This window comes from Colletotrichum acutatum, assembly GCF_030867785.1.
Source record: "Colletotrichum acutatum strain CBS 112980 chromosome Unknown BDZ83scaffold_120, whole genome shotgun sequence".
NCBI classification, from domain to species: Eukaryota; Fungi; Ascomycota; class Sordariomycetes; order Glomerellales; family Glomerellaceae; genus Colletotrichum; species Colletotrichum acutatum.
The window spans coordinates 88,905-112,772 of record NW_026849114.1 but is presented as its reverse complement, the minus strand read 5'-3'; the positions used below and the strand labels follow the sequence as shown (position 1 = coordinate 112,772).

Genomic DNA, 23,868 nt, shown 5'->3' with positions numbered 1-23,868 from the left:
GATAACAGCGACATCTGAAGCCCTAATGGTCATATCCTTTTGTTCTCCTTCTTGGATTAATTTCGGCCATTCGATAATCTCTTCTCTCGACAGTATCGTGAAATGTAGACAAATCAATGGCTCTGCCTAGCCGTGACTTCGTGAGGGTGTGGCAGGATGCAGGAGACACGTCGCATCGTGGACAGGGTCTTCTTTGGCTAGTAGCTGCAACAATCTTCCAACAGACCTCACTGAGATATTACCGACGATCTGTCGTGCTGATACATCCAAACCCCTGATCAATCCCATCAGTCTCTCTTAGTGGTAGGACGGGTGGCTGGGGCATTCGAGGAAGTGAAGGGTCATTGGAATTACAGCCGCACTGGCAGACGCAGCCTTCAAAACTTGCAGTTCACAAGTAATTCCCTGAATAATCACTTTTCGCCGTTCCAGGCTTAAAGTTTCTGGGCGCGAGACTGGAGTTTCAACAAAACCATCACTTCGACAGTGCCTTTCGAGAGACTCTTACAGACGTCTCACGGTCTCCCAGCATTTGAGTCCATCGGAAATCACTTTCCTCAAGGTGGCAAAATGCAGCAATCCGCGAGACATGTCCTACGATCCGATATTAGCTCTTAATTCTATTGGCCCCAAAGAAGAGGTGTGTAGGCTGTTTACACTTCTGGCAAGGGTATCTAGTACATCACGCGTGCTTGGTGGCGCGTCCGCGTCGACTTTGGGTTCCTTTCTTCCAGGGCTTGGCAAGGCAACTGGTCGCCTTGTCGTGTGCCAGCCAATTGATCGGTGTGGACAGCTCGGTCAATCGCTTTCTCGACCGTTTCCTTGGTGATTCGAAGCCCCTTGTCTCTTGAACCCTCGCTCAGAAGCCTTGGGGGCCGAAAACTCGATGACAATCCCATTCACTGGGGCCAATGGTGTTGGACGCCTCCCTTAGTATGAAACACAACACCAACAGGTGCTTGTTGTTCTTTACAGTCATCTATACATCTTGCGACGCATAGGATATCATAGCAGACGACTGGTTGATGGATCACAATAGTCCCGGCCTCTCTTCTTTTGACATAGCTAATATAGTCTGGATCGATTAGCCGTACCATCAAAGATGTTATTCCCATCAAAGGCGATCTATCTCAAATCTTTCCGCGAATGTGTGCATTTGCCGTTTGTACACGGATTTGAAACCACCTTTGTGTGGGCTATGTTACTTGAGGCAACCAAGGCGTCCTCTTTCCGATTGCACTACGCGGAATAGGGCAGACTACGAATTCATCGGGTAAGGTAGTAAGTATGCTTATCTCAACCAAGACAAGTTTTGAATTGTACTTCGATTCAATGCTCAATACAAGTCGTTCCATTGTGTTTTTACTGATTAGATAATCTGAGATCCTTCTCAACATTAGCGTTGAAGTTTCCAACGTGCCACGTCCACAACGGGCTCCGTCAGCTTACATCCCCGCAAAACACCGCAAAAGTTCATCTGGAACCACATTCAGCAACTCGCTAGACTGATTTACTGATTTGAACGAAACTGTGAGCTATGACACCGCGAACTCGTGAAGAACTCCTCGCCTATGGCATAGTCGATCCGTCAATCGAGGCCGTAAGTTCACGCCAGCTTACAATCCACTAACCTTTATCTTCTCAGTGCATGCATAAATGCTAACACCATGACTCCTTCGCCAGGAACTCGCTGCCCGGCCTCTCCGTGACCCGCAACGTGGAGATCCTTACTTTGGACGAAATGACTTCTTCGCGATGCGAGAACATCGAGCGACGCGCTTGCGTGAGTCCCATCACCTGCGATACCTCCCCGGCCCCATTCCGGAGCAGGTTCGCGAGGAAGACCGCAAGGTCACCATGAGTGACGGCCATGAGATCGCCATTCGGATCTACACCCCTGTGAACGCCCCATCTAAGGGCAGCCCGCTCATTGTTATGTATCACGAAGGCGGGTGGTGCATGGGTGATCTCTCCGATGAAGAGGTTAACTGCCGCCTGTTCAGTAGGGATCTCGGCGCAGTTTGCATCAACGTCGAGTATCGGTTAGCTTACGGCCTGAACCTTAATGTTTGGTATCGACACTGACTTAAAGCAGACTCGCTCCCGAATTCCCCTTTCCAACCGGTGTCAATGACAGCTGGGACGCGTTGCAATGGGTAGCTCATGTGTACCATCTCCATAATTGTATTATGACTGACCAGGAATCGTGTCCCAGGCCGCTAAGAACGCAACCGAACTAGGCGCAGACCCTTCTCAAGGCTTCATCATCGGTGGCGGCTCCGCGGGCGGTAACATCACAGCTGTCCTCGCCCACCTCTCACGCGACAACAATCTCTCCCCGCCGCTCACGGGACAATACCTCTGCGTCCCAGCTATCATGTGCCTCGCTCCTCCCGAATCCATACCCGAAAGGTATCGCCCCGAGTATCTCAGCCACCCCTCCGTCACGCCATGCAAAGACCCCGTCATAGGCAATACCACCGGTGATGGGGAAGCGGCACTGCGTGCTATCATCCAGCCCGACGTGGAGAGTCCTCTCTTTATTCCGTTTCACTATGGCAGAATCAGTCAAGGTCACAAGGGGCTGCCACCTGCATACTTCCAGCTGGCTGGGCTGGATCCCTTCCGGGACGAGGGCCTCATCTATGAGCGGGTGTTGAGAGAGGAAGCTGGGGTCAAGACAAAGCTTGATATCTACGCCGGGCTGCCTCACTACTTTTGGACTAATTGGCCACTGCTGGAGAAGAGCAGGACCTTCGTGGAAGATACTCTCAAGGGTATTCAGTGGCTGTTGGAACAGAAGAAGTAGATAGAAACGCTGTTCTCAGTTCTTTGAGGCTCGTGCGTCTATTTTACACCGAGACCATGCTTGTATATATGCTTAGATACACAGTAATGCGCCCTTCGTATCATCTGCCAACTTGGCCCTCCACAATCGGTTCTCATTCAGAATGAAGATTTCTCCATTGCGGCCAAAGCAGAAGTTGGCAGCACCACCCTGAACCAGAATCTTTCCTAGCAAAACACCTCCTGCAGACCAGATGTTGACACCGTCACCGCAGCCGCTGTACACGTTTCCGTGCACGTCGCACTTGATGCCATCCGGGATGCCGGTATCAGCCATGGCAAAGAGACGCCTGTTTGTCAAAAAGGGCTCGCCTGAGTAGGGGACCACATCGAATGCGTAACTGTTAATCTTTGTTAGTTCATTTAATCTCATAGAGGTGTCGTACCCTAGCTGGTGAAGCCACGCAGTGAGGACTCACATTGTTGACGCTCGTGTGAGATCAGTGGAGCCATCGCCATGAATCCAGTCGGTGTCCGTAATGTACACAGTCTTCTCGTCGGGGCTGAAGCAAATACCATTCGGCCGGCCAAAGCCATCAGCCATGGCCCTAATCGACCCACGGATGGGATCATATCTGTAAACTTGGTTGGGAAGCTTCGGCTTCGGCCGGATACCCTGTTCATAGCCATAAATCGGGTCGGTGAACCACAGAGAGCCGTCACTGTGCACCACAACGTCGTTGACAGAGTTGAACTCCCGTCCGTGGAACGAGTTGACCATCATACGGGTCTGGTAGGGCGGTTCCGCCTCCATGAATACCAGGCCTCCAGGCGCGGAGTGCGTGCCTTGGGCGCAGAAGACGACCCCGTCCAGGTAGTTGACGCCTCCGTTGGCCATCGTTATAATGGCGGGGTTGATCTCCTCACATTTCGTCTTGGAACTGCCATCAGACGGCAGCGTGACGCGGCAGATCTGGATCTTGCGACCGCCGGCTGCATGGTCGTTGTACTGGTTGCTGGTAATGAAAAGCGTATTGTTGCGCTCGATGAAGACGCCTGCCTCATGAGCGAAAGGGTAGTCCTGGTTCTCGTGCAACAACTCGAGCGACGGTGCGGAGCCGAACAGCTTCTTGACTCGGTCGTCGTAGACGACAAAGTTTGCCATTGCGAGAAGCTGAAGATGAGTTATGCGGTGAGCTGATTAATATGAACGTCGTATTTCCTTCAACTGCCAAGAAGGTTCTTCGAGAAGTACTGCGGGAATTCTTGGCGTCGACGTTCAACGGTTGGACGGCGGTTGAAGAGCAATCAGTTGGCGTGTTTTTGTGTCTCCAGGTCGCACGGATGCGGGGCACGATTGCGGGCACGATGCACCTGTTCCTGTCACAGGATAGAGTTCGTGGGTCTGTGGCCAGCGTTCGGCCTGCGTTCGGCAAATGTCTCAAGAGCTGCGTCTCCCTCACGTGCATAGTCACGGGTCGGCGTTTACACAACGAGGGCCTACGAATATTGATTGTATTAGTCCACTCAAGGATTGCACGTCAACATAATTTCAGTTTCACCGGAGGCCAACCGGTTGCTGTAGAGTGTAGACTGTTACCATGCTAGTTGTAGTCCAAGCCGCGTCACCGAGTCAGGATGCGGGAAGTTCGAGTCCTTCATGTATCGAGGTCGATGAGCATCGAGAGCTTTCTCCCTCAGATGGATTTCTAGATTCTCAGAGAAGTTATCAAATACCAATTTTACCCAGAAGAGGGTCTTCTCGCCAGTTGAGCCATGAAGATAGCATTCCGTCCACTTTTTGAGACTGGCTCGTCTTGGCCGTGCCAGAGCAACTGCATGAAGACTGCTAACGAACGTAAAAGATACCATATCACAGATGATCGGTTTTAGAACTCTGCTCTTATTCATACCAAGAATTTCACATGAAGTTCACTCAGCAAATCTACGTTCAATGCCCCCTTTTTCGTTTTGCCGCAATGGCTTCCAATCTGTGCTTTTTGAGTCTTAACCCAGCAGCTACCACAATCACGCCCTGACATCTTCGATATCCCAGACTTCATGCTTGCTGTCTCTGTCATGGATCGTATTTTCAAAGTCATCGCCGGCAAACAGGCGATCAACATCCTCCAGCTCCAATCCCTTGGTTTCGGGGAAGAACAGGTAGATGACGGGTACCCACGCCGCGTTCAAAACCGCAAAGATGATGTAAGTGCGCCATCCAATACTCGAGATAGAGATCGGAGTAATTTGGACAACCATCTTTCAAGTTGGTAAGAAAACGCTCATTTATCTCGATCGCAAGGTGACTCACGTAATTGAAAATCCAGTTGGTTGCACTGGAAATAGACGAGCCGAGCTGCCGAATCCGCAAAGGCAAAATCTCCGACCTGTAATACGAGCACGGCAGTTAGCGCAAAGACTCCACACGAAGGGTAGAACAGCTAGATGAGGAGACTTACGGGTAAACCCAGACGGTTGCCTGGAAGCCGATGGTAAAGGCACCCTGGAAAACGAACAGCATTGCCGCAGCGCCAATGCCAGCTGATTTGGCGATGGCAGTAGAGTTCTGGACCTGGTAGATAAGAGCTGCTTGAACTGCCATGACGACCGCCATGACGCTAATCATGGACAAGAGCTGTCGTATCTCGTTAATTTGACTTTTTCCCACCACGGTTTGGGGAAATGAAGGGGGGATGAATCTTTACCAAGGGTCGCCTGCCCACGCGATCGATCAAGAACCATGGAATAAACGAGGCAACGAAGAACCAAGTCTGTAAGAATCCAGACATGAGACTCGACATGTGGCTATCGAATCCGATGCTCTTCTCAAAGAGAGTGCCGCTGTAGTCTTCAAAAAGGACAGCTGTCAGTATACCTGAATCAAAATAGAAAGAAACGATTTTAGTTATGAATATGACTCACAGATGATAGCATTGATTCCTCCGAGCTGCTGTGCGCCTTGCAAGAAACACGCAATGAGAAATCTCCTCTGGCTCTGAATACGGTCTTGCACCAAGAGATCTCGCCACGAGCTCGCGCTATTCTCGGCCTCGTACGTTACCGTTTGCGTGATCGAGTTGTGCAGAGCAAGAATTGTGTCCTCGTCCTCGTCACACTTGAGGCGCTTCAGGACGGCCAGGCATTCATCTGATCGGTTGTGTGCCGCAAGCCATCGTGGGGTCTCTGGTATGATTTGCAGAATGATGAACATCGGCAGGATGCAGATGCACTGCAGAGCAACCGGGACTCTCCAGGCGTAGCTTTCAAGGTGTGACGAGAAAGCGTAGTCGATCCAGTAGATGAGGAAGATTCCAAAGTTTAGGGTAGATAGTTGTGCGCAGACGTCTGTAATTCGTGAGGTTAGCAAAGGTCTACACAGTTTCCTGACTTTAAAGTCGGTCGAGATGCCTTGCAACCTCAGCTGCATCTACGGGAAAGTTCCAACTTACAAATGCCACGGCTTGCTTTGGGGCTGAATTCGGCTTGAAGGACAGGTACAGTGGAGTTGACGATGCCCATTCCGACACCCGAGACGATTCGCCCGACAATCATCTGGGCGCGTCCGTATGAAGCAGCTTGGATGATAGCACCGACGACCATGATAGAGCAACCGGTTCCAATGGTCTTCCGGCGGCCGTACTTCTCGCCGAATATCGCCGTTGCTACACAACCAAAGAAACAACCAACTAGAGATACCACAGTCAGTTGACCGCAATAGTGGACTTCGAGTCCCCTCGTCAAGTCAACTTGCCTTCGTAGATTGCCACAATGAGGCCTGTCATGGTCGGATCCGGAGAGTCGAACGTCGAGTTGAATGCCGGGGCATTGACTAAAGAGAACTGTTAGAAAGTGATCCAACTCTTGGCAGCTCGTTGTAGTCTGTAGAGTTAACCTACCCAAGCCTCCCATGAGGCCATTGTCATAACCAATGAGCATAAAACCCAACGATGTAAGAACGCTGACGGCCAAGACAAGCCGCTGCCCTCGAAGTTCACCCATCTTGAGTAAAGAGTTTCGTCTCTGTAAACTCAGGAGTTGAAAGAGTATGGCGTGTAGAAAAGAAGCGGCTCTTGCACCTTGAGCGTGCGGTAAGCTCACTGTCTGAACTGAACCAGAACGCTTCCCCGCGAAAGCTGTCGTCCGAAGGTTCTCTGTGAACGTTTATAAACACATGGACACAATTTCAGAAACGATCGGATAGTTCGTGATCATACGCCAAGTATCAAGATCGACGCGTTTAGTACCACTTCCCCGGGAATCCACACAACACGGGGTAGAGCATTTCTGCGGGGGGTTTGGGGTTTCACTGCGGAAAGGGGAGACGTCGAATGCCGTCTGAGCCATCTCGAGACCAATCGCGTCAGAGTTTTCTTAGCAACTTGCTTCATCGGACGGCAATTCAAATGTTGACACGCAAGCAAAAGAGTGGCTTTCTGGATAACCGATGCAGGCAGAGTTTCTGCTGGTGAGACGCGTCGGCTACTGAAAGTTTGGACTTTTGGTACGCATTCGTGGCGTTGTAGCTTCTTTGTGACCGCGTCACGACCTCAAAGTCGGCAATTGACAATACTCAAGAGACTTGAAGGTCAGCAATTGCCAATACACTATAGAGATGGATCCAGGTCAGCTGTTCAATGTTCATTTGCCGAAAGCTCTCAATTGCCTTGCAGTAGCCATCAAATAGTGTCCCTAACTAGAAAAGGGCGTCTTTGCCATTCCCTTTACACGAGAACAATACGATGTGCTGTGGCATGTTTGGTGCCACCCGCGATTCATGCTCCAGTTTACTGTCACCGATAGCGGCGGCAATTGAACATTCTCGGCTATCAAAGCTCGGCCTTCGATCCGCGCCTCTCCCAACCCCTCATTCAGGGCCCTCTCAATCGACCTTATGAACCAACTCATCTAAACCTTTGGATGTCTACCTCCGTACCTACGGAATAGCCCAGATATCCCAGTCCAGACACGACGCCGACGAGTACCTCTCGAACAGGAATAGCTCGTGCTCTGTTACCTACCTATCTTCAAGGTGCATACCAAAAGTCTCGAACCGCTTGCAGGTCTGTTACAAGGGTCCAACTGTCAAGATGGTCCAATACAGCATTAGAAGCACAGACAACACCACCCAGGGCCGCCTAGCTCTAGTGACAGGGGCGAGGTAAGTGGCCATCCCACCTTGAACCCCTCCGCTAGTGAGGCTGTCATCGTATGTTCCCGCTGACCAGATAATCTTCACCGGCGATCAGTGGTGGCATAGGCTCATCTGTTGCCCATGCTCTCGCCGCAGAGGGCTGCGATGTCGCACTACACTATTCGTCAAGTCAGGTACGGCATCACCGATGATAGATGGGGAGGGGGCCACGGGGTGCACGGGGAACCGTACGGGTCTACGGCCCGTGAGGCCACCCACGCAAACCACGGGCCTAATCTCTTCGGTATATTAACATCCAGAACAGGCGAAGGCGGATGCTCTAGCTCAACAGCTGCGCGACAAGTATCCATCGCAGCTCTTCGTCCCCTTTCAGGCCGACCTTTCCTCCAGGGAATCGACCCGGAACCTGGTGCCCGGCATCTTCGCCAACAGCGATGTCGCGCAGAAGCACAAGGCCGTCTCGGTGCTCGTCGCCAACGCCGGACTCGGTCGCCGGATCCGCGACCCGGCGGACATTGGCGAGGACGACTGGGACGAGATGATGGAGGTCAACGCCCGCAGCCAGTTCGTCGTGACAAAGGCCTGCCTGCCCGGCATGCGCGCTCAGGGGTGGGGCCGTGTCGTTCTCGTGGGCAGCATTGCGAGCCGCGGTGGGGGAATCAACGGGTGCCACTACGCCGCTACCAAGGGTGCTCTCTGGTGAGTAGTTTCCCAGTCCTCTTTTTCTTGTTGCCTTTTGGGATGTGCCTATCCGCACTTGGCATGTTCGTATATCTTCTTAATTAGTTCCCCGACGGGATGTCCCGGTCTTCTGGGGTGGTTTACGGCGAGACCGAGAAATGGGGGCCGAAGCTTGTCTAACTCTAAGCCGCAGCTCAATGGGTCTTAATTTGGCCACGTTCTTGGCACCGGAGGGTGTTACCGTGAATATTGTAAGCCTCAACTTTCATCGTCTTCGGGCCGAGGGTCGAAGTGAAGTATGGACTGTTGCTTGGGCTGTGCTGACATTGCTTCTCAGGTGCTGCCCGCCATGATTGGGGCCACTGGCATGATTGCCACTCCGAAATCAACGTGAGCAGCAGACATTTGTCGTGTATAGTCCCGTCTTGGCATTTTACTGACATGAGCACCCTATAGAACCTGGGATAGTAAAGATGACCTTGAGGAGTTGAGGTCCACAGATCCGGGGCTGGCCATTGCTGCCAGCGTCCCGGTCCACAGATTAGGCGCTCCCGAGGAAGTGTCAAACGTAGTCGTAATGTAAGTTACCGAACTGACCGGCGGGAACTATTGTGGTGCTCTTTTGTTTTTTCTCAATTTGTGCTGACCAGTGATCGCCGTCCGCCCCCAGGTTTGTCAAGACTGGATATCTTACTGGCCAAGAGCTGGTCCTCGCCGGCGGGTTGAAATGAGTGCCGAACGAGAGGGAGGAGACTCCGAGACTTTTCTAACCCACCGAGGCAAAATAGAGATTGTTCGCCGAATGGAACGCTATTACTTGGGAAAAGAAAATGGGAACTTTTCTGCTTCGTCGCAGATGACGAGCAGGAGTTTTTGTCTTGTTGGTGATATCCACGCGATTGGACATGGATGTTGAGACCAACCTTGTGTAGAGTTCAACAGGGTCTCGAATCCTATGCAGCTACTACTATGCTAGTTAGTACGGATAGGTACGGATAGTATTAGTGCAGATCCTAGAGTGCTGTCAAGTACTCCCTACCGTTTCCCCCTTAGAAGTCAGCTGTGCCGCCATAAACTCAAAGTTCAAAGGAAGAGGGGTTTTGGGGACGAGCTAGCTCTCGATCGGTAAGACCTGCGAATTATACCCTACTCCTTAAAAGTATACATTTGTGAAGTCTTGAGAGTCGCAAAACAGGGTAGTGCGTAAACCTTCACCGTCAAAAGGTGCGTCATGCATCGAATTTTACGCCGACAATACCACCGCTAGACAGAAAAAACATTAAAACCCCCCCCAACTATCGCCGAAACAAGCCAGCCACATTGCCGTACTTCCGTGGATGACGGACGACCAACCCTGGATTGCCGTGCCGATGCTCTCTTTACCCCCTTCGCATCCGGGCTCTCACGCCTCCAGAGTCCCCAGAGTCCCCCCTCAGTTGTGCTCCACTCAATCCAAACACCATCGGTCCATCACCAACCGCCGCGGTGGCCCGACATTCACCGCGCGCTGCCGTTGCCGCTTCCGCCGCCGCCGCTGCCCCCTCACGCCCACACGCTTGGACCGAAAAGGAGGAGGAGAAGGAGGAGAAACCGAGCACACCGAGTCGCCGACGTAATAATCGCAACACCATGTCTGTGGACACCGCTGCCGCCGCCCCCGTCACCGACCGCCGGCCTTCTACGACGATGGTCAGTCCCCCGCATCAGCAGCAGCACCACCGCCTGCCTCACGCGGTGACGGCTACTGGGAAAGAAAGGCGGGTATCGAGGGCTTGTGTCTCCTGCCGGCTCAGGAAGACGAGATGTGACTTGTGAGCAAACTTCTTTCTTCGTACCAATGACCCCTCTCTCATATGAGTTATGTCCATGAACACAAATGTACACCAACATCCCACGGCATGCAGGCCGGGAATTGGGTTAAGAGACACGAGTGGTTGGTTCGAAACTCATGAGGAACGTCTACCAAGGCCCAGCTCGTCTTTTGACTAACACCACATTGTTACCCCCTCATGTAGAGATTATGGTGGTAACCCAGGTATACCACCCTGCCGTCGCTGTGTAAGAGAACAAAAGGAATGCGTCCTGGCAACATCAAGAAGGGGCGGTCGACGGCCCCGTAAGTTCGTCCGCTTACCACAAAGTGAGGGCGATGCCATCACCTTCCCGCATCAACAACCACCGCAGCACTCGGACGCCGTAACCGGCCCGGCAGCCTATGACTTGAGACCGGGAGGTGGTGACGTCGGCACTTCCTCGGCGACGAACCTCCGAGAAGACCAACACATGCACCACCGGCGCTCCACCAGCCCGGCGGATTCCCGGCACCTCAACGACGGCGGTGAGCCCTGGTCGTGCTCCCCCGAAGAGGACGACGACGGGCCGGTAGAGAGGCCGGCGAGTTGGCCCGGCTCCACTTCTCAGCCGGACAGCCCCGGCGGCCGGTCGACCCGGTCCCTCAAGAGCTCCGGCGATATCGAGGGCCACATCACCTCGAGCGACCTGTTGAACCCTTCAGATGCGCTTAACCTCCTGGCGCAGGTTGCTGACCTCGATGGGGAGGAACGGCGTGACGATATGCGGCACCTGTCTGTGAGTGATGCTCCGGGTAGGGATAAGTGCAGTCCCAGGAAAGGGTCACGCAAACCATCTACACCTGCGGCAACACTTTACCCGCCAATATCAGACGGAGTTCTGAGTCTACCTGTCGCTTCACGTCTACTCACATTGTAGGTTTCCCTCCTCTCAGGTACTTCCGAGTCGGGCTAATCACAACCAGATACATCGATCACTTCCACCCCTTCTTCCCTGTAGCAGACAAATGCATCCTCACCCACACCCCCGCCACAGTCTCCTCCCTCATCGACTCAGAACCCCACCTCGTCACCGCAATCTTCACAGTCGCCTCCAAAGACGAGCCCTCCATGACCCGGGTCCACGAGGCCTGCTCGCGGTACATGGAGACCCTCATCTCCAAGCTCATCTACAAAGGGTCCACCACCGTCGGCGCCGTCGAGGCCCTGCTCATCCTCGCGCAGTGGGCGCCACAGAGATTGCAGGAGAAGCCTACTGTTGGACGCGGCGAGGAGGACGAGGGCGCGTGGATGCAGATTGGCGTCGCGATACGGCTGGGGTACCTGCAGAGTCTGGAGCAGACGGGGTTGTTGTCGGATAAGACAAGCCCGTCGTCGGAGACGTTTCGGAGGAAGAGGTTGGTTTGGGCTGGTAAGCCTTTCCTCGGTGACAAGTCATGGTGCAATTGTGCTGACGCTCGTGTCTTTGGATTATCAGCTTGCTACATGAGTGACAGGGAAGTGTCGATCCGTGTAGGCAAAGGGTTCTGGTCCCGTGGGCCAGGACCGTCAACAGTACCACGCTCTGCGGACTTCCCGTCCCTGAGGATACAGGAAGTTGGGGGAGACAACCTCGGACAGCTGTTCCAGGCTCAGCTTGAGTTGATACAGCTCTTCAGCAATGCTCATGACATACTATACTCATCATCGAGTCATAGAGCTCAGCTTTACCTCGGCGGAGAGTACGTGAGGTATATCGTAAGTCGAGTTCCCCTGGCCATCTCTCCACTTGGCAATCGATAGTCATCACCCTCGATTGCCATTTCCCCTCACCTTCGTCAGCTAACAACCATAGGACGACTCTTTTGCAGTACTCCGAAAATGGAAGATCGTCTGGGGCAGCCTCAACTGTAAGTCGACAACCCCTTTAAGCCATCCTTCGGGCTCTACGCTCCATCGACGAACGCAACTAACGCACTCCACCTCCAGTCACGCCCCTAATAAAAGCAGGCCTCAACCTCTCCTATGAATTCCTCCGCCTCTACATTAACGCCTTCGCCTTTCAAGCAACAATCAACCGCGCAATCACCAAAGCCCGGCAACAGCAACAGCAACAGATGCAGCAAAGCCAACAGCAATACCAACAGAATCAACAGCAGAACATGTCCTCAAAAGATCAGAAACAACAACACAACGGACACGAGACAACGATGGCATCCCAAGCGCCAGCAAGACACCCACCACCGCCGCCGCCGCCGCCACCGCCAACGACGACGACAATCAGCAGCCCCCTCTTCGCAGACCTCGCCAGCACCCCCGACGCCCGCTTCATCTACGAATCAATGGACGCCGCCAACTCTCTTCTTAACATCCTCAACTCTTCTGTAGATCCGGCTACTGGGTTAAGGTACATGCCGCTAAAGTACTACCTCTATGTGATCTACGCGGCCGTGTTTCTCTTCAAGGTACGGCGATGGCACCCAACCACCGTCCCTCTCCCCATCTCTCGTACCTTTCGTGAACTGACGTAAGTAGGCCCGTCTCGCCGGCGCCCTAGGAAGCGAAGCCTCAGAAAGCGTCCGCCGCTCAATAAACGTCACAATCGAAGGCCTCCAACGCTCGTCCCTGAGCCCTCACAGCCTAGGCCAGCGTTATGCACGTCTCCTATCCCTGCTGTGGCGCAGTAAACCAGAGGAACAGCAGCAACGCAGTCAAGGGCCAACACTACAGTCCAACGTCACCATCTCCGGTCCGGCCGGCCACGCCGTCGATGCCACCAACACCGGAGTGCCGTGTCCGGCGTTCGGTCTCCATAATGGCGCAGGGTCCGGGTCCGTGTCGGTGCATGTACCGACTGTACCGAGCTCGGCCGGTGCCGGTAACAGCAATGGGTATGGAGGTCTCGGTGGACATGCCGACCATCATCAAGGGTTTGGTGGGATGTCGCATGGCCATGCGCATTCGAATATGACTGCTTTCCCTCATCAGCCAGATCTGCTAGTCAGAGGCTTCTCGTGGCGAGATCTCGATGACTTGGGGCAATTCATCGGGCCAGCAGACATGAACTTTTCCGATCCCGCCAATTTGGCGGTGATGGGCGGGTCAATCAACCTGGATGAAGGGGCAGCGTATGACGTTCTCTGGCCTGGGAACGATGTGGTCTTTTGAGCTTCTTTGATCAGCGGCAGAAAGTATCTCAACATTCAGTGGAGATTTCTGAGTGGGAACGCGCGCCATGGTAGTAGGATTGTAAACTAGAAGGAGACACTCGCGTGTGCATGGAAAGAATAACGGTTCAGGGAGTTCAAAAGTAAGGTATGTGGCTGTATTGCATGGATCGTTCTTGAGCTAGAGGCCGTGAACGATGTCAACAATTGAAGAAGATCGCACAGAAAGACAAAAGTCTCGGTCACTGACGATGGTGGTATTCGCGGTGAATGCCATATGACAATAGATATCCTGCCTCATATCTCTCCCACTCAATCCACCACAGTCAAAAGTCTTTGGCAAAGGTTTATCGAAGATGAGAGACTGATAAGACCTGAGATGATACTCCGGGATTTATATAAATGTCCACTCATCACGCTCAACTTCCTTTCAAAAGAACCAAGGTCCGGGGGAGGGGATGCGGGGTCAGACAGCTACGGCAGCTCGAAATCACCGGGACCGAAGGATGAAGGAAGCTCTAAGCAACATGACTGTAAAAGAATCTAGGCATTCGATATCATACCAGATGAACAGTATTCCCGCTCCGCACCAATCCCTTTCACGAGTCTGTGTGTATTCGATCTCAATACGTGACAGAGGTCTGACAATGACTGTTGGCAAGGGCAAGATTTATGTATGAGAGTAGTCTCACGGCAGTCGCACCTTGTATATAGCATATCCATTCCTGAATTCCCCGAGAACTTCAATCTTCAGCATTTCAATTATAGACCGTCTTCGTTCTCTTCTCACTCTTCTTCAATCAACTTGCAAGATGCATAACAACGATCACCGAAGCCCAAGGTTTAACATACCGAAGTCAAGCACCCGACGGCATCGCATTTTTATCGTAGTCCGAGGTGTCTGCCACATCAGGCCTCTGACCTCGAAGTTCTATACGGGTGAAAGGTGTTTCTTGGCGGGCACATGCCGGACTTGCCCAGTCAGGAACAGAGCCGGGGCAATAAGTTAGTATAAAAGCCCATATAGGGAGCGCTTGTATCTTGGCTCAACCACGTCAGGGCTTCTACAAGTTGAAGGACGCCACCACCTAAATCGCCAAGTTCCTTAGGAAACTCTGCAAAGTCAGGGATACGGTTCACCTAAGGCAGGATTCCCAGCTAGACCCCTTGTCCGTGATATCCCAAGTCTCGTCATAAAGTTATACCCTAACACTAGATACGCTTCTCCACCCGCTGGGTATTTGTCATGAATAAACGATGAATGAGGAGCTTTACTCAGTACTGATATGATGCTATGTATGCTTCAGGCCAGACGTAGGAAACGAGACCGTGGTGCTTTCGCAAAATCTGGGCTGTTCGCCGCATCAAACCCGCACACCGAAACACTCTGGTCACTGGCCTGCTCTCAGAAACACAAAGTCCTCGTCGAGTGCTGCTATATATAAGGCAGGTACCTACCCTACCACCGTACGGAAAACCAGGCCAGTCCCTCAGAGGTAAATGCCCACAGCTCTTATAGGCGACGTTAAACATAAACTACCTGGCACTCATCCGCGTCCCAAATCCTCTGCTTCCAACAAATATCCTCACCCGTCGTCGAAAACCACAAACTTCGTGTAAAGCCACACGAGTATCCCAGGATCTAGTCAAAAGTCTCAACAACCTGCATCGTCACAACCCATCCCGCCGGCACCTCTCCACACCCAAGCCCAACCCCCGCCCCCTCCGGGTCCCCACAGCCCCGGACCCCGCAACCACCCGCCCCGAAACGGACTCGCACCCCGGTCCCTCCGCGCCGAAGATTCTCGCCACTTGATACCACCAACCCCGTCCGTCTTCCCGCCATTTACCTCCCGAATCAACGAATCTCATCCCCGAAAAAAAAACCAACGGTTTCCAACGTCGGGGTCCACCTACTCAGCCTTCAAAGTCCAAACCCAAAAATAGCACACATCCAGCGGGAAAAAAAAAACGGTCGTCATCTAGCCCCCAAGCCACGCCGGTGTCTCCGATCACCCAGCTCCCCCAACATCACCCCATCAACGCCCCATGTTTTACCCCCTACGCCACATCACAGAGACCGCTCTCCCCTCTCCCCTCTCCCCTCTCCCCTCAAAAAAACAGTGAAAGAAACCCACCAAACAAAGAAAAAATACACGGAATCGTAACGGAAAACGTAGGGTAGATCTATGCCCACGTGCCGCCGTCTTAAACCAAGAGCCCAGGACCGTTTCCCAACCTTTGAACAGTCACCAAGCTACATCTCAAACAAATATCAAATCACAAACGACCCTTTCATCACCCCCCTCCCCCCACGAACAGCCAGCCAGCCACACAGCTACGTCGCGCCTACAGACGGTCCTCGCCAGACGTGGAACCCTCGTCAGCCTTCTAGAACATCTCCTCCCAAAAGTCCGAGAACGCCACTCGACCTTTCAACGTAAGCATGACAAGCGCCTTCCAAATATGGGGAACCTACCTCACATAAAGGTACGGACGGCATCGCAAATCACTTAACAAAGGGGTTCCTCTTCATAACAAAATGGGTATTTGATATTTGAATTTTGAGTAACATCGAGGCATGAAGCGAAACCTAACTGAAAGGCAAAAGGTAATGCCGAGTCTTGAGAAAAAGAAAAAAAAAGTAGACTACAGCCGTCAGACGCGTCTGAAAAGTTATACAGTAGTAGAATGAATAAGAAGAAAATATTGGTCTCCCAGCTGATATATACAAAACACCGACGCTATCCCCACAGAAGGAAAGAAAAAGATTGAGCCATCCGCCTCTAAAGATTTTTTGGTTCAGTTCATGAGCTCAAATCTAACAAAAAGTTACCTGAGTAAACTGGGACATTGATTGTCCCCGAGCTGAGAGTGAGGGTCCTGACATCTCATACTCCCTCCCAGCCCTACTCGCGAGTGCAAGATACTCGCCTTGAACATAGTAAAGAAAAAGGGGAAACCAATGGGGGGCACCGAACAACCAAGAAGCAAGTCATCATGCGCATGCCAGGCTGTCATGTACGCCCACTGTCCGTCCGTCCTGCCTACTCGTACAACCAGACCCCAAATACCGTAACCGAACCCATTTCCTTTCCTGTGTCCCGTCGTTATTGCCAGGGGGGTATCACGGAGAGAACGCCTCTCCAATATCATTATACCTCTGCGCCTTGTACCTCTTCGCGGAAGCGCACGCCGCCGCTGACCTGGATCGCTCCCTTGACCCATTCGTTGTCTGCCACCTTCTCTAGTACCCACCGGCTCCTTGCGCGCTGCAACAGGCCCTCAGTAATCTCCATGGCACCGAGGAGACCGCGCTCCTTAAACTTGGCTTCGTCGCTTTCGTGATCGCCATCCTGGCCGGCATAGTCAATCCAGCGCCACTCCGCGCGTGCTATGCGGTGACTTGTGCGGCTGCGCATGCGGTGGCCATCCATCGTGTTTGGGTAAGGATCGAAAGGCAAGCGAGCTTCGAGAAGTGCGTAGAGCAAGACGCCCAGAGACCACGCGTCAGTGGCGCGGCCGTCGTAGGGTAGTCCCATGATAACCTCGGGAGCGGCATAATCCTCCGAGCCACATCTTGTCTCGAGCTTCTCGTCGTCGGTGATGCGGCGGGAAAGACCGAGATCGGTGAGGGTGATGACCGAGTGCGGGTACGTCGTCCAGTCAATTGAGGGGTCTGCGAGCTCAGGTGCCGTCAAGTTCACGAGTACATCTATGAGTAGTCAGCAAGGTGTATCTCTTCGATACCAAGAGAGATACCCACTCTCGAGCTTGATATCCCTGTGGACGATCCTGCGCTCATGCAGGTACCGTACAGCGCCCACCAACTCGGCAAACATCCTTCGCAACAAGGCTGGTTTGAGAAGCTGGCGATGGCCTGTAGCCACGTCGAAAAGATCGCCACCAGGGCAATGGCTGAGGACCAAAATGGCCCGGCTTGGCTCAATGTTCCACGCCTTGAGGTGGACCAGAGAAGGGTGACTGATGGTCTGCATGATCTCGAGTTCGCGCTTAAGCGACATTTCGATTCTCTCCTCACTCGCTCCTCCTCGAGGGCCGTGTTCGCAGACCTTGACTGCAACGAGAGTCTTTCTAAATGATGGCGACATTTTGGATATCGGGGTGAGGCTGTTGTCGGTTCGTAGCAAGTCGCTTCCGTCATCCATTCGACTCGTCGCCAGCATCACTCGACTGAACGTTCCCTGACCCAGCGTCTTGATTGCCCTCCATCTTCTCTTCTTCCGGTCGCGGCCGTAGGCTTCGAAGTACTCGGGTATCGCAGGTTTCGGTTTACCGATCGCCATTTCGGTCGAGTCTCTTGATGATTCGCTAGGTGGCGGGGTCGGTGGTTGCGCAATCGCCGGTGTCAGGCCTCTTGATTCTGCAAGATTGGCCTCCCGGCGCATATGCGGCTCGAGGCCAGAGTCGGGACCGTTTGTCGGCTTCGTGTGGGAGCCCGAGACGGTAATGTGTCGCTTGGGAACGTAATTGGGGTCGGGGATGTACTCGCTGATGCTCCGGTTCCGCGCGTGTTCGGCCTTGCCATTCACTAGCCCCTTTGCGCCCGCACCGTCAGAGCCCTCAGCCACCAGGCCGGCATAGACTTTGCGTTTGGAGGCGTTGGCCAAGGCTACCGCTATTGATTCGCCGGTAGAGGTGACGAGGACAGAATCCGGGGCTGGGTTTTGCATTTGATCCCTTGAAGGCGGTCGCACACCAAGACGTCTCCAAGGGCCGGGTGAGTCTCCTGATAACAGAGGCGAAGGCAGCGGGGTGACGTCGCTCATAGCCGAGAGAATGGGACTGGGCATGCACGAGCTTGTGGCCGAAGCGGGACCCAGGCTGTTGGCGATGGCAGCTTTGAAGCTCGGGGTGCGGGATATCGGTTTGAGGTTGGAGGACGAGGTTTTATGCTGGAGGGCGTTACTTGGGCGGCGCGGGGTCGAAAGGGCGTCGCTTGAGTGAATGTCGGTTGGTGTGGGGAGGTTGGGATGAAAGTCTGACGTCTGGATTCGGAGTGAATTGCTGGCGGCAAGTGGACTGGGGCCGGGTCTCTGACTCGAGGGAGGCTCCAGTTGCTGAAAGGAGGATTCGGACAAGGGCGGCGAAGGTGCTATTGTGTGTGTTTGGAACTGGATCTGAGGGTTGGAGACGTAAGGGAAAGAGATGTCGTTGAAGTCTGCTGCATTGTGGGTGTTTGTATCTGAGGCGAAGGGACCGGAACTCCCATCAACCTTGTTCTGGTGTTGGGTTTGTAGAGGCATGGACTGGGGTGGACCGTTTGACATGATTATATGCAACGTGTGGCCGAGGTGGGTACGGACGGTCGTGCGTATCGGTATCGCAGAGAAGCGTTACTGGCGGGGGATGGACCGGCGCGAGGTTATCAATGGGAGGGTGGCGACCGTCTGCGATTCGTAGGACGTAGGACGTGGACGGGACGGGATGAGCTGGCTACACACGGCGCCCACAGAACCGGGCCAACGTCAGTCACCACCGTTCCTTTTTTTTCTTTTTCGTCCGCCTTCCGTTTGTGGTCTTGGAGTAAAAGAAAAGTATAGATTGTGGTCCGTGGAGGTGTGTTGTGTTCGAGAAGAAGAAGAAGAAGAAGAAGAAGAAGAAGAAGTCGAGTTGGGAAGAAGATGGGGGGATGAACTCACCCAATGGTCCGGTCTTTCTACGTAGTATATAGATCTCTCTCGCTCTCTATGATGATGCAGTCGAGAAACCTTGGCGGTTCAAGCACCTGTTTTCTCTTTGGATGCGATTGACTCGGGATCCGCGCTGTGCAGCATACACAGGCAGGGAAGAAGGGGTGGAACGAGAGAAAGGAGCCTTTGGCGATGGCCGCACGCAAGGAATGGCGGGGGAGGGAGGAGGGAAACACGGAGCGGGAGAAGGGAATGAGAACTGCAGAGAAAGAGAGAAGAGGTTAGGGTAAATGAAGGGAAGAGAAGGGGTAGAAGCAACAGCAGAGATGGGAGGAAGGGGGGGGCTATGACGAGAACATGGGGGAGGCTCGGTTGGGCAGGCTACGTTGAGTGAGAGCAGTGCAGCAGCGCAACGGGAGTAGGAGGTTGCAACCGCCAAAAAAAAAAAAGAAAAAAAAAACAAAGGATACGGCAGCGCGAAACAGTGACAAGCACTTCTGGTCTGGGAGCTGCAGAAGCAGCAAGCGGAGCGTTAAGTAGGTCGGAGGCGCAAACACAACGCAACGGCCCTGTGTAGTGTCTTATGCTAGGATCAAGTCCAAGTTGAGGTGTCCCTGGATGATGCCGTGCCAGAGTATGTGGGCGTGTAAGTATTCGCTGGGTACGTTCTGTGCGTATGTGTGTGTTGTGCCAGTTTCAATCCGGGGAGGAAAGGGATGGTGAAAATGGTTCAGGGAGCATGAGAAACAAAAACGAAAAAAGGGAAAGGAAGAAAATGGCAGTCAGTGACAGGGAGAACCGAGCGGACAAGAAGGAACCAAAGAGCGCGGCGCGATGCGGTGCCAAAAACCCAGAGCCCAGAGCCCAGAGCCCAGAGCCCAGAGCCCAGAGAGTCCACAGTCCACCTCAAGCAAAAAGTCCAGGTGCGACTGGACTGGACGCCAAAAAACCCAAAGGTGGAAAAAGAACGGAGACGGCAGGGTCAAGGTCAGACATGGCAGCCACGGGAAGCCGTTCGAAACGGAGCCAGTCACGGACTAGTCACCATTCAAAGACGGGGCACGGCCGCACGTCAAACGTTTGATTGGTTGCCGAGTACATCGAGACCGAGGAGGAACAAAGTACGAGGTCTGACTAAGCCTGCCTGTACTCCGTACCTTATACCTTACCTTTGAATTCTGAAAGCCCCGAGGCTCACGAGACTCAAATCCTGAAAAAGAGGGCATCGTGTTCGCCAAAGTCTGAGAACCGACTGCCGTTCGTATAGGTTCTCAGCCCGAGGCAATAGAAAGAGAGTAAGAGAGAAAAGTACCTTACGTGCCGACCTCACCTTCCTGAGGTGTACCAGACCCTGCCTGCAGTATCCGCGTGCAGAGTGCAGACGTGTGTCAATGCACGGCTGTCGGTCGGGTCTGGCCCCCCTCCGTCTCCGGTCCGTATTCGCCGGGCTACCTACTGCCTTACCTAACTCTTTCGTCTCCTGAGTCTCCTGAGTCTCCCAAGGTCAAACAAGTATGTACGGAGTAGTGTACGGACGGAGTACTGCGTATAGGTTCAGTTCATAACGGATCGAATGCCACTGCGGATCCAGCCCACTCTCATTCTGATTTCCCTCATCAGAGTCATCACACTCGTGACTTTATTGATTTGCAAGAAACCCTCTTTTCATCACATTCCCTGGCCATTCTCCATACCTACTTGCTTTTCCTAAACCTCTTTTTGCCCATGCTCCCTTTGCTGCAAGATTAGACGCATATGCACAGCAAGATATTCCGTGATTCCCTGCCAGATTGGGCTGGTAACCTTGAATGTTCCTAATGGCCCTTGAGATAGATACTCCGTAAGCTAAGGTAAGGTAAGGTACCTTACGGATATCCGTACCTGACCTGACCTGCCTTACCTTATCTTGCTGCCACAGACGAGCAAGGGGGAGAACAAAGAACGGCATTGGTTCCACAATTACCCGGCCGGGCAATGAATCAATTTTGCAAACGCAAGCCTCAACCTCCAAAGGCATACACCAAGGGCACCTCTCCGTACAAAGGAAACTGAAATTCCAACGTTCGTTGCCTCTGCAACTCAACCGTTCGTTCGTTCGTTCGTGCCTCCTTCATCGCCCTATCCGTCGTTGGCGTGGGCGCAAAACAGCCAGCCAAACATCGCCTCACCGGTCTGACGCTAACTTACCTGTTCCTTCTTCGCCTGCGCTCATCTCTGTGCACCATGTTTTTGGTTTCGGTGCCTCGTGGCCGTCGTCGTCACGTCCTTCCGGGGCCAGCCCAGGTGCGGAATGGCTGGTGTCAGAGCCACTGGTGACGGGTGACAATGGGCGGCACAGTTCGAGTAAATGGCTCGAGTAGGTCGTCCAATTCTACGAATAGATTTGACTCTACCTCGCTTCGCCCGGGCTGGCCCCCGTGACCGCGTCCACTTCAAAATGGTCCGTCTGACGGTAATACGGCATTCTGCAACCCTTCAACCCTTCGGTCCTTGGCAGTTGGAGACGCATGCAGTCATGAGCCATGAATATCAGAATATGCCAGCCAGTGCCGTACGGCCACAGTAGACTGACTGGCTGCAAACGACTGCACTGCCAACCAGAGCCGGGCGAGTCCGCGTCTGGACACAGTTATAGTAGATGCGCTGTCGCCTAAATGCTGTCCTATCGAGCTTTAAATCGGTCATCAGTGTCCTGGAGGATACCCAATGCTCCTGCATTTGGGGTCGTTCAACCTGTCGGCCTCGATGAACATTAGCTGAACGCAGGCCAAAGTCTTTGCAGAGGCCAAGAAGCAAACCAAATCCTAGACCCCTTCACACTCGTCGTTTCAAGACTGCTCAAATCTCATGTCTAGTCGAGGAGGCGCCCTTCCATACATCCATGTTTACACCCCCAGGAAGTGATGTGCCCGTCGGATATTACGTTACAGTGCATGTCCCTCTTTTTCCCAGGTACACAGCGACATCACTCGCTACAGCCCATGACAGGTACCGCCAGTGTCCGCTATCCATGTGGAAGGGCAACGGAGTAGGGAGGCACGGAGGGTATGGGAGCTCGCCTAGGCCATGGTCCATGGCATCAAATCCAAGGGCGTACAACCTCATAGGGCGACCGGTTCCAGTTGGGGCTCGGAGCAGTCGACTTTAAAATTGGCCTCGTTCAGAGCTGATACCCGTTAAGCTGCTTTTGGATAGCGGTGGACCGGTGTGGTTCCCACCGTGGCACCGTCTGGCTCGGAACTGGGTCCAGCGTCCCGTTTATTGACTTTCCCAATCTCCATCCGTGCCATGCTACACCGGCTGACTGGTTTGGCCTGGTATGCTGTTCCCTGCCTGTATCCCGTCTTCGATGGGTCTTGTCTTTTGTTGGTCTCTTGTCTTTTTGCGTATCCGAAGGCCTTGCATTCGATTGACTTGACAGAACGAATGGGCCACTGTCGCAACAAAACCGCCGCCCACCAAACCTGTCTAGAGGTAGAGAGAGAGAGAGAGAGAGAGAGAGAGAGAGAGAGAGAGAGAGAGAGAGAGAGAGAGAGAGAGAGAGAGAGAGAGAGAGAGAAAGAGAGTGACATACCGTGCTTGTCTCTGTTTGGCTACAAGGATGGGCTGTAGGCGGCTTGTGAAATACATCTGCCATGCACCTGCAGCTACCGGCGTCTGACCAAATAAGCGGATTCGGCCAAGGGCGCATTCGATAAGCGACATGGCATTTTACAACATTTTGCGTTCTCGACTGACTGTTGTTATCGACTGCCTTCGACAAGTTTGATCTATGGCTAACCCAAGTCCGCTCCTGAGGTGGAATTGAGTTCTTGCAACTGGTAAAGGCCAGTTTCCCAAGGCCGTCGCGATCATTAGGGCTGCGCTAGGCAAGCATATCATGAATAATGTTGTCCTGGGACTATGCGTGTAGGCCTTGCCAGCAGCTTCTCGATGAGCTGGGAAGTGGTAGCGCCGGTGTGCCGGTGTGCCGGCTCCCACCCTCGAGTTCTCGACCATGTTCTTGAAGGCGGTTCTTGTCAGCGGCTGTAGGATGGGTAGCGTGCGAGATTCTGTCCACCAAGAAATCGACATGAAAGCTCCCTACCCGGTATCAGCCTTCGCCCAATTTTGCAGGATGGTATGCGTAAACCGCAGGAGAGTGCCATGTGCGACAGTCTCTTCTGGTGCACATGACAATCCATCGCTAGTTACTACCGAGTCATTTGCACACAGTCGCCGATATTTGTTGTCAATGCTTCCTTGTGTTTGACTTTCGGCGGCGTAAATGACGGATATGAAAGAGTCAGGTCGCTGCAGGCAAGAGATCTTATCTCTCCCTCGGCGATCTTTGCCGGTCGAGTCCGTCGGATATCAATCACTTGGTCCGTAACGACGTTCTCCGTTTTGCGACGTTGACACAACGGTCACGACCTGTAGCTCGAGGAGGCGGCGTTTTGAGCCATTCGGTCTGCAAAACAAGTCCTCTCCGTCAATACTGCATTATCGAGACTCAAATGTTACAGAATGCTCAAGCTTACTTCAGCCAGGAAGTTTATCAACAGTACCCGCATATCCATATCTTGGATCTGAGTCGCCCAAAAGCGCCCCTTTCCCCCCCCCCCCCAGGTTCCTTTCCCGTTCCGTCTTTGCTC

General features: G+C 53.2%; 6 protein-coding genes across 6 annotated transcripts; 3 read left to right on the top strand and 3 right to left on the bottom strand.

Annotated features, from left to right (window-relative positions):
- Positions 1-1,537: 1,537 nt before the first annotated feature.
- Positions 1,538-2,809, top strand: BDZ83DRAFT_756220 (Alpha/Beta hydrolase protein; the record flags this gene model as incomplete). Its single annotated transcript, XM_060514717.1, has 4 exons — positions 1,538-1,600; positions 1,684-2,042; positions 2,096-2,156; positions 2,216-2,809. 4 exons carry the CDS (start codon positions 1,538-1,540, stop codon positions 2,807-2,809), a joined length of 1,077 nt encoding a protein of 358 aa, XP_060360379.1.
- Positions 2,810-2,881: 72 nt separating this feature from the next.
- On the bottom strand, positions 2,882-3,952 carry BDZ83DRAFT_587889 (uncharacterized protein; the record flags this gene model as incomplete). The annotated part of the gene is made up of 2 exons (XM_060506082.1): positions 2,882-3,188; positions 3,267-3,952. 2 exons carry the CDS (start codon positions 3,950-3,952, stop codon positions 2,882-2,884), a joined length of 993 nt encoding a protein of 330 aa, XP_060360378.1.
- Positions 3,953-4,523: 571 nt separating this feature from the next.
- BDZ83DRAFT_635485 (general substrate transporter) lies at positions 4,524-7,180 on the bottom strand. The gene is made up of 8 exons (XM_060509179.1): positions 6,687-7,180; positions 6,542-6,619; positions 6,240-6,476; positions 5,713-6,135; positions 5,496-5,638; positions 5,250-5,425; positions 5,102-5,177; positions 4,524-5,049 (listed from the first exon to the last, which is right to left on the bottom strand). Exons 1-8 carry the CDS (start codon positions 6,787-6,789, stop codon positions 4,816-4,818), a joined length of 1,470 nt encoding a protein of 489 aa, XP_060360377.1. The 5' UTR covers positions 6,790-7,180; the 3' UTR covers positions 4,524-4,815.
- Positions 7,181-7,451: 271 nt separating this feature from the next.
- BDZ83DRAFT_680323 (short chain dehydrogenase) lies at positions 7,452-9,770 on the top strand. Its single transcript, XM_060511200.1, has 7 exons — positions 7,452-7,948; positions 8,037-8,115; positions 8,247-8,641; positions 8,817-8,874; positions 8,961-9,013; positions 9,080-9,202; positions 9,294-9,770. The coding sequence occupies exons 1-7, from the start codon at positions 7,878-7,880 to the stop codon at positions 9,352-9,354; spliced, it is 840 nt and encodes a 279-aa protein (XP_060360376.1). The 5' UTR covers positions 7,452-7,877; the 3' UTR covers positions 9,355-9,770.
- Positions 9,771-10,476: 706 nt separating this feature from the next.
- On the top strand, positions 10,477-13,581 carry BDZ83DRAFT_722959 (uncharacterized protein; the record flags this gene model as incomplete). The annotated part of the gene is made up of 7 exons (XM_060512520.1): positions 10,477-10,501; positions 10,659-11,349; positions 11,400-11,845; positions 11,912-12,171; positions 12,269-12,323; positions 12,403-12,878; positions 12,949-13,581. The coding sequence occupies 7 exons, from the start codon at positions 10,477-10,479 to the stop codon at positions 13,579-13,581; spliced, it is 2,586 nt and encodes an 861-aa protein (XP_060360375.1).
- A 3,154-nt stretch (positions 13,582-16,735) lies between these two features.
- BDZ83DRAFT_756214 (kinase-like domain-containing protein) lies at positions 16,736-18,871 on the bottom strand (the record flags this gene model as incomplete). The annotated part of the gene is made up of 2 exons (XM_060514716.1): positions 16,736-17,295; positions 17,347-18,871. 2 exons carry the CDS (start codon positions 18,869-18,871, stop codon positions 16,736-16,738), a joined length of 2,085 nt encoding a protein of 694 aa, XP_060360374.1.
- Positions 18,872-23,868: the final 4,997 nt, after the last annotated feature.

What these genes read in the sequence shown, in the direction of transcription:
- BDZ83DRAFT_635485 (XM_060509179.1), bottom strand. Translation starts at nt 6,789, where the DNA reads ATGGGTGAACTTCGAGGGCAGCGGCTTGTCTTGGCCGTCAGCGTTCTT. An exon ending in CATTGTGGCAATCTACGAAG is followed by an intron (nt 6,477 to 6,541) that starts GCAAGTTGACTT and finishes TGGTATCTCTAG; the next exon opens with TTGGTTGTTTCTTTGGTTGT. An exon ending in AGGAATCAATGCTATCATCT is followed by an intron (nt 5,639 to 5,712) that starts GTGAGTCATATT and finishes TCCTTTTTGAAG; the next exon opens with ACTACAGCGGCACTCTCTTT.
- BDZ83DRAFT_680323 (XM_060511200.1), top strand. Translation starts at nt 7,878, where the DNA reads ATGGTCCAATACAGCATTAGAAGCACAGACAACACCACCCAGGGCCGC. An exon ending in GCTCTAGTGACAGGGGCGAG is followed by an intron (nt 7,949 to 8,036) that starts GTAAGTGGCCAT and finishes ACCGGCGATCAG; the next exon opens with TGGTGGCATAGGCTCATCTG. An exon ending in GCTACCAAGGGTGCTCTCTG is followed by an intron (nt 8,642 to 8,816) that starts GTGAGTAGTTTC and finishes TCTAAGCCGCAG; the next exon opens with CTCAATGGGTCTTAATTTGG.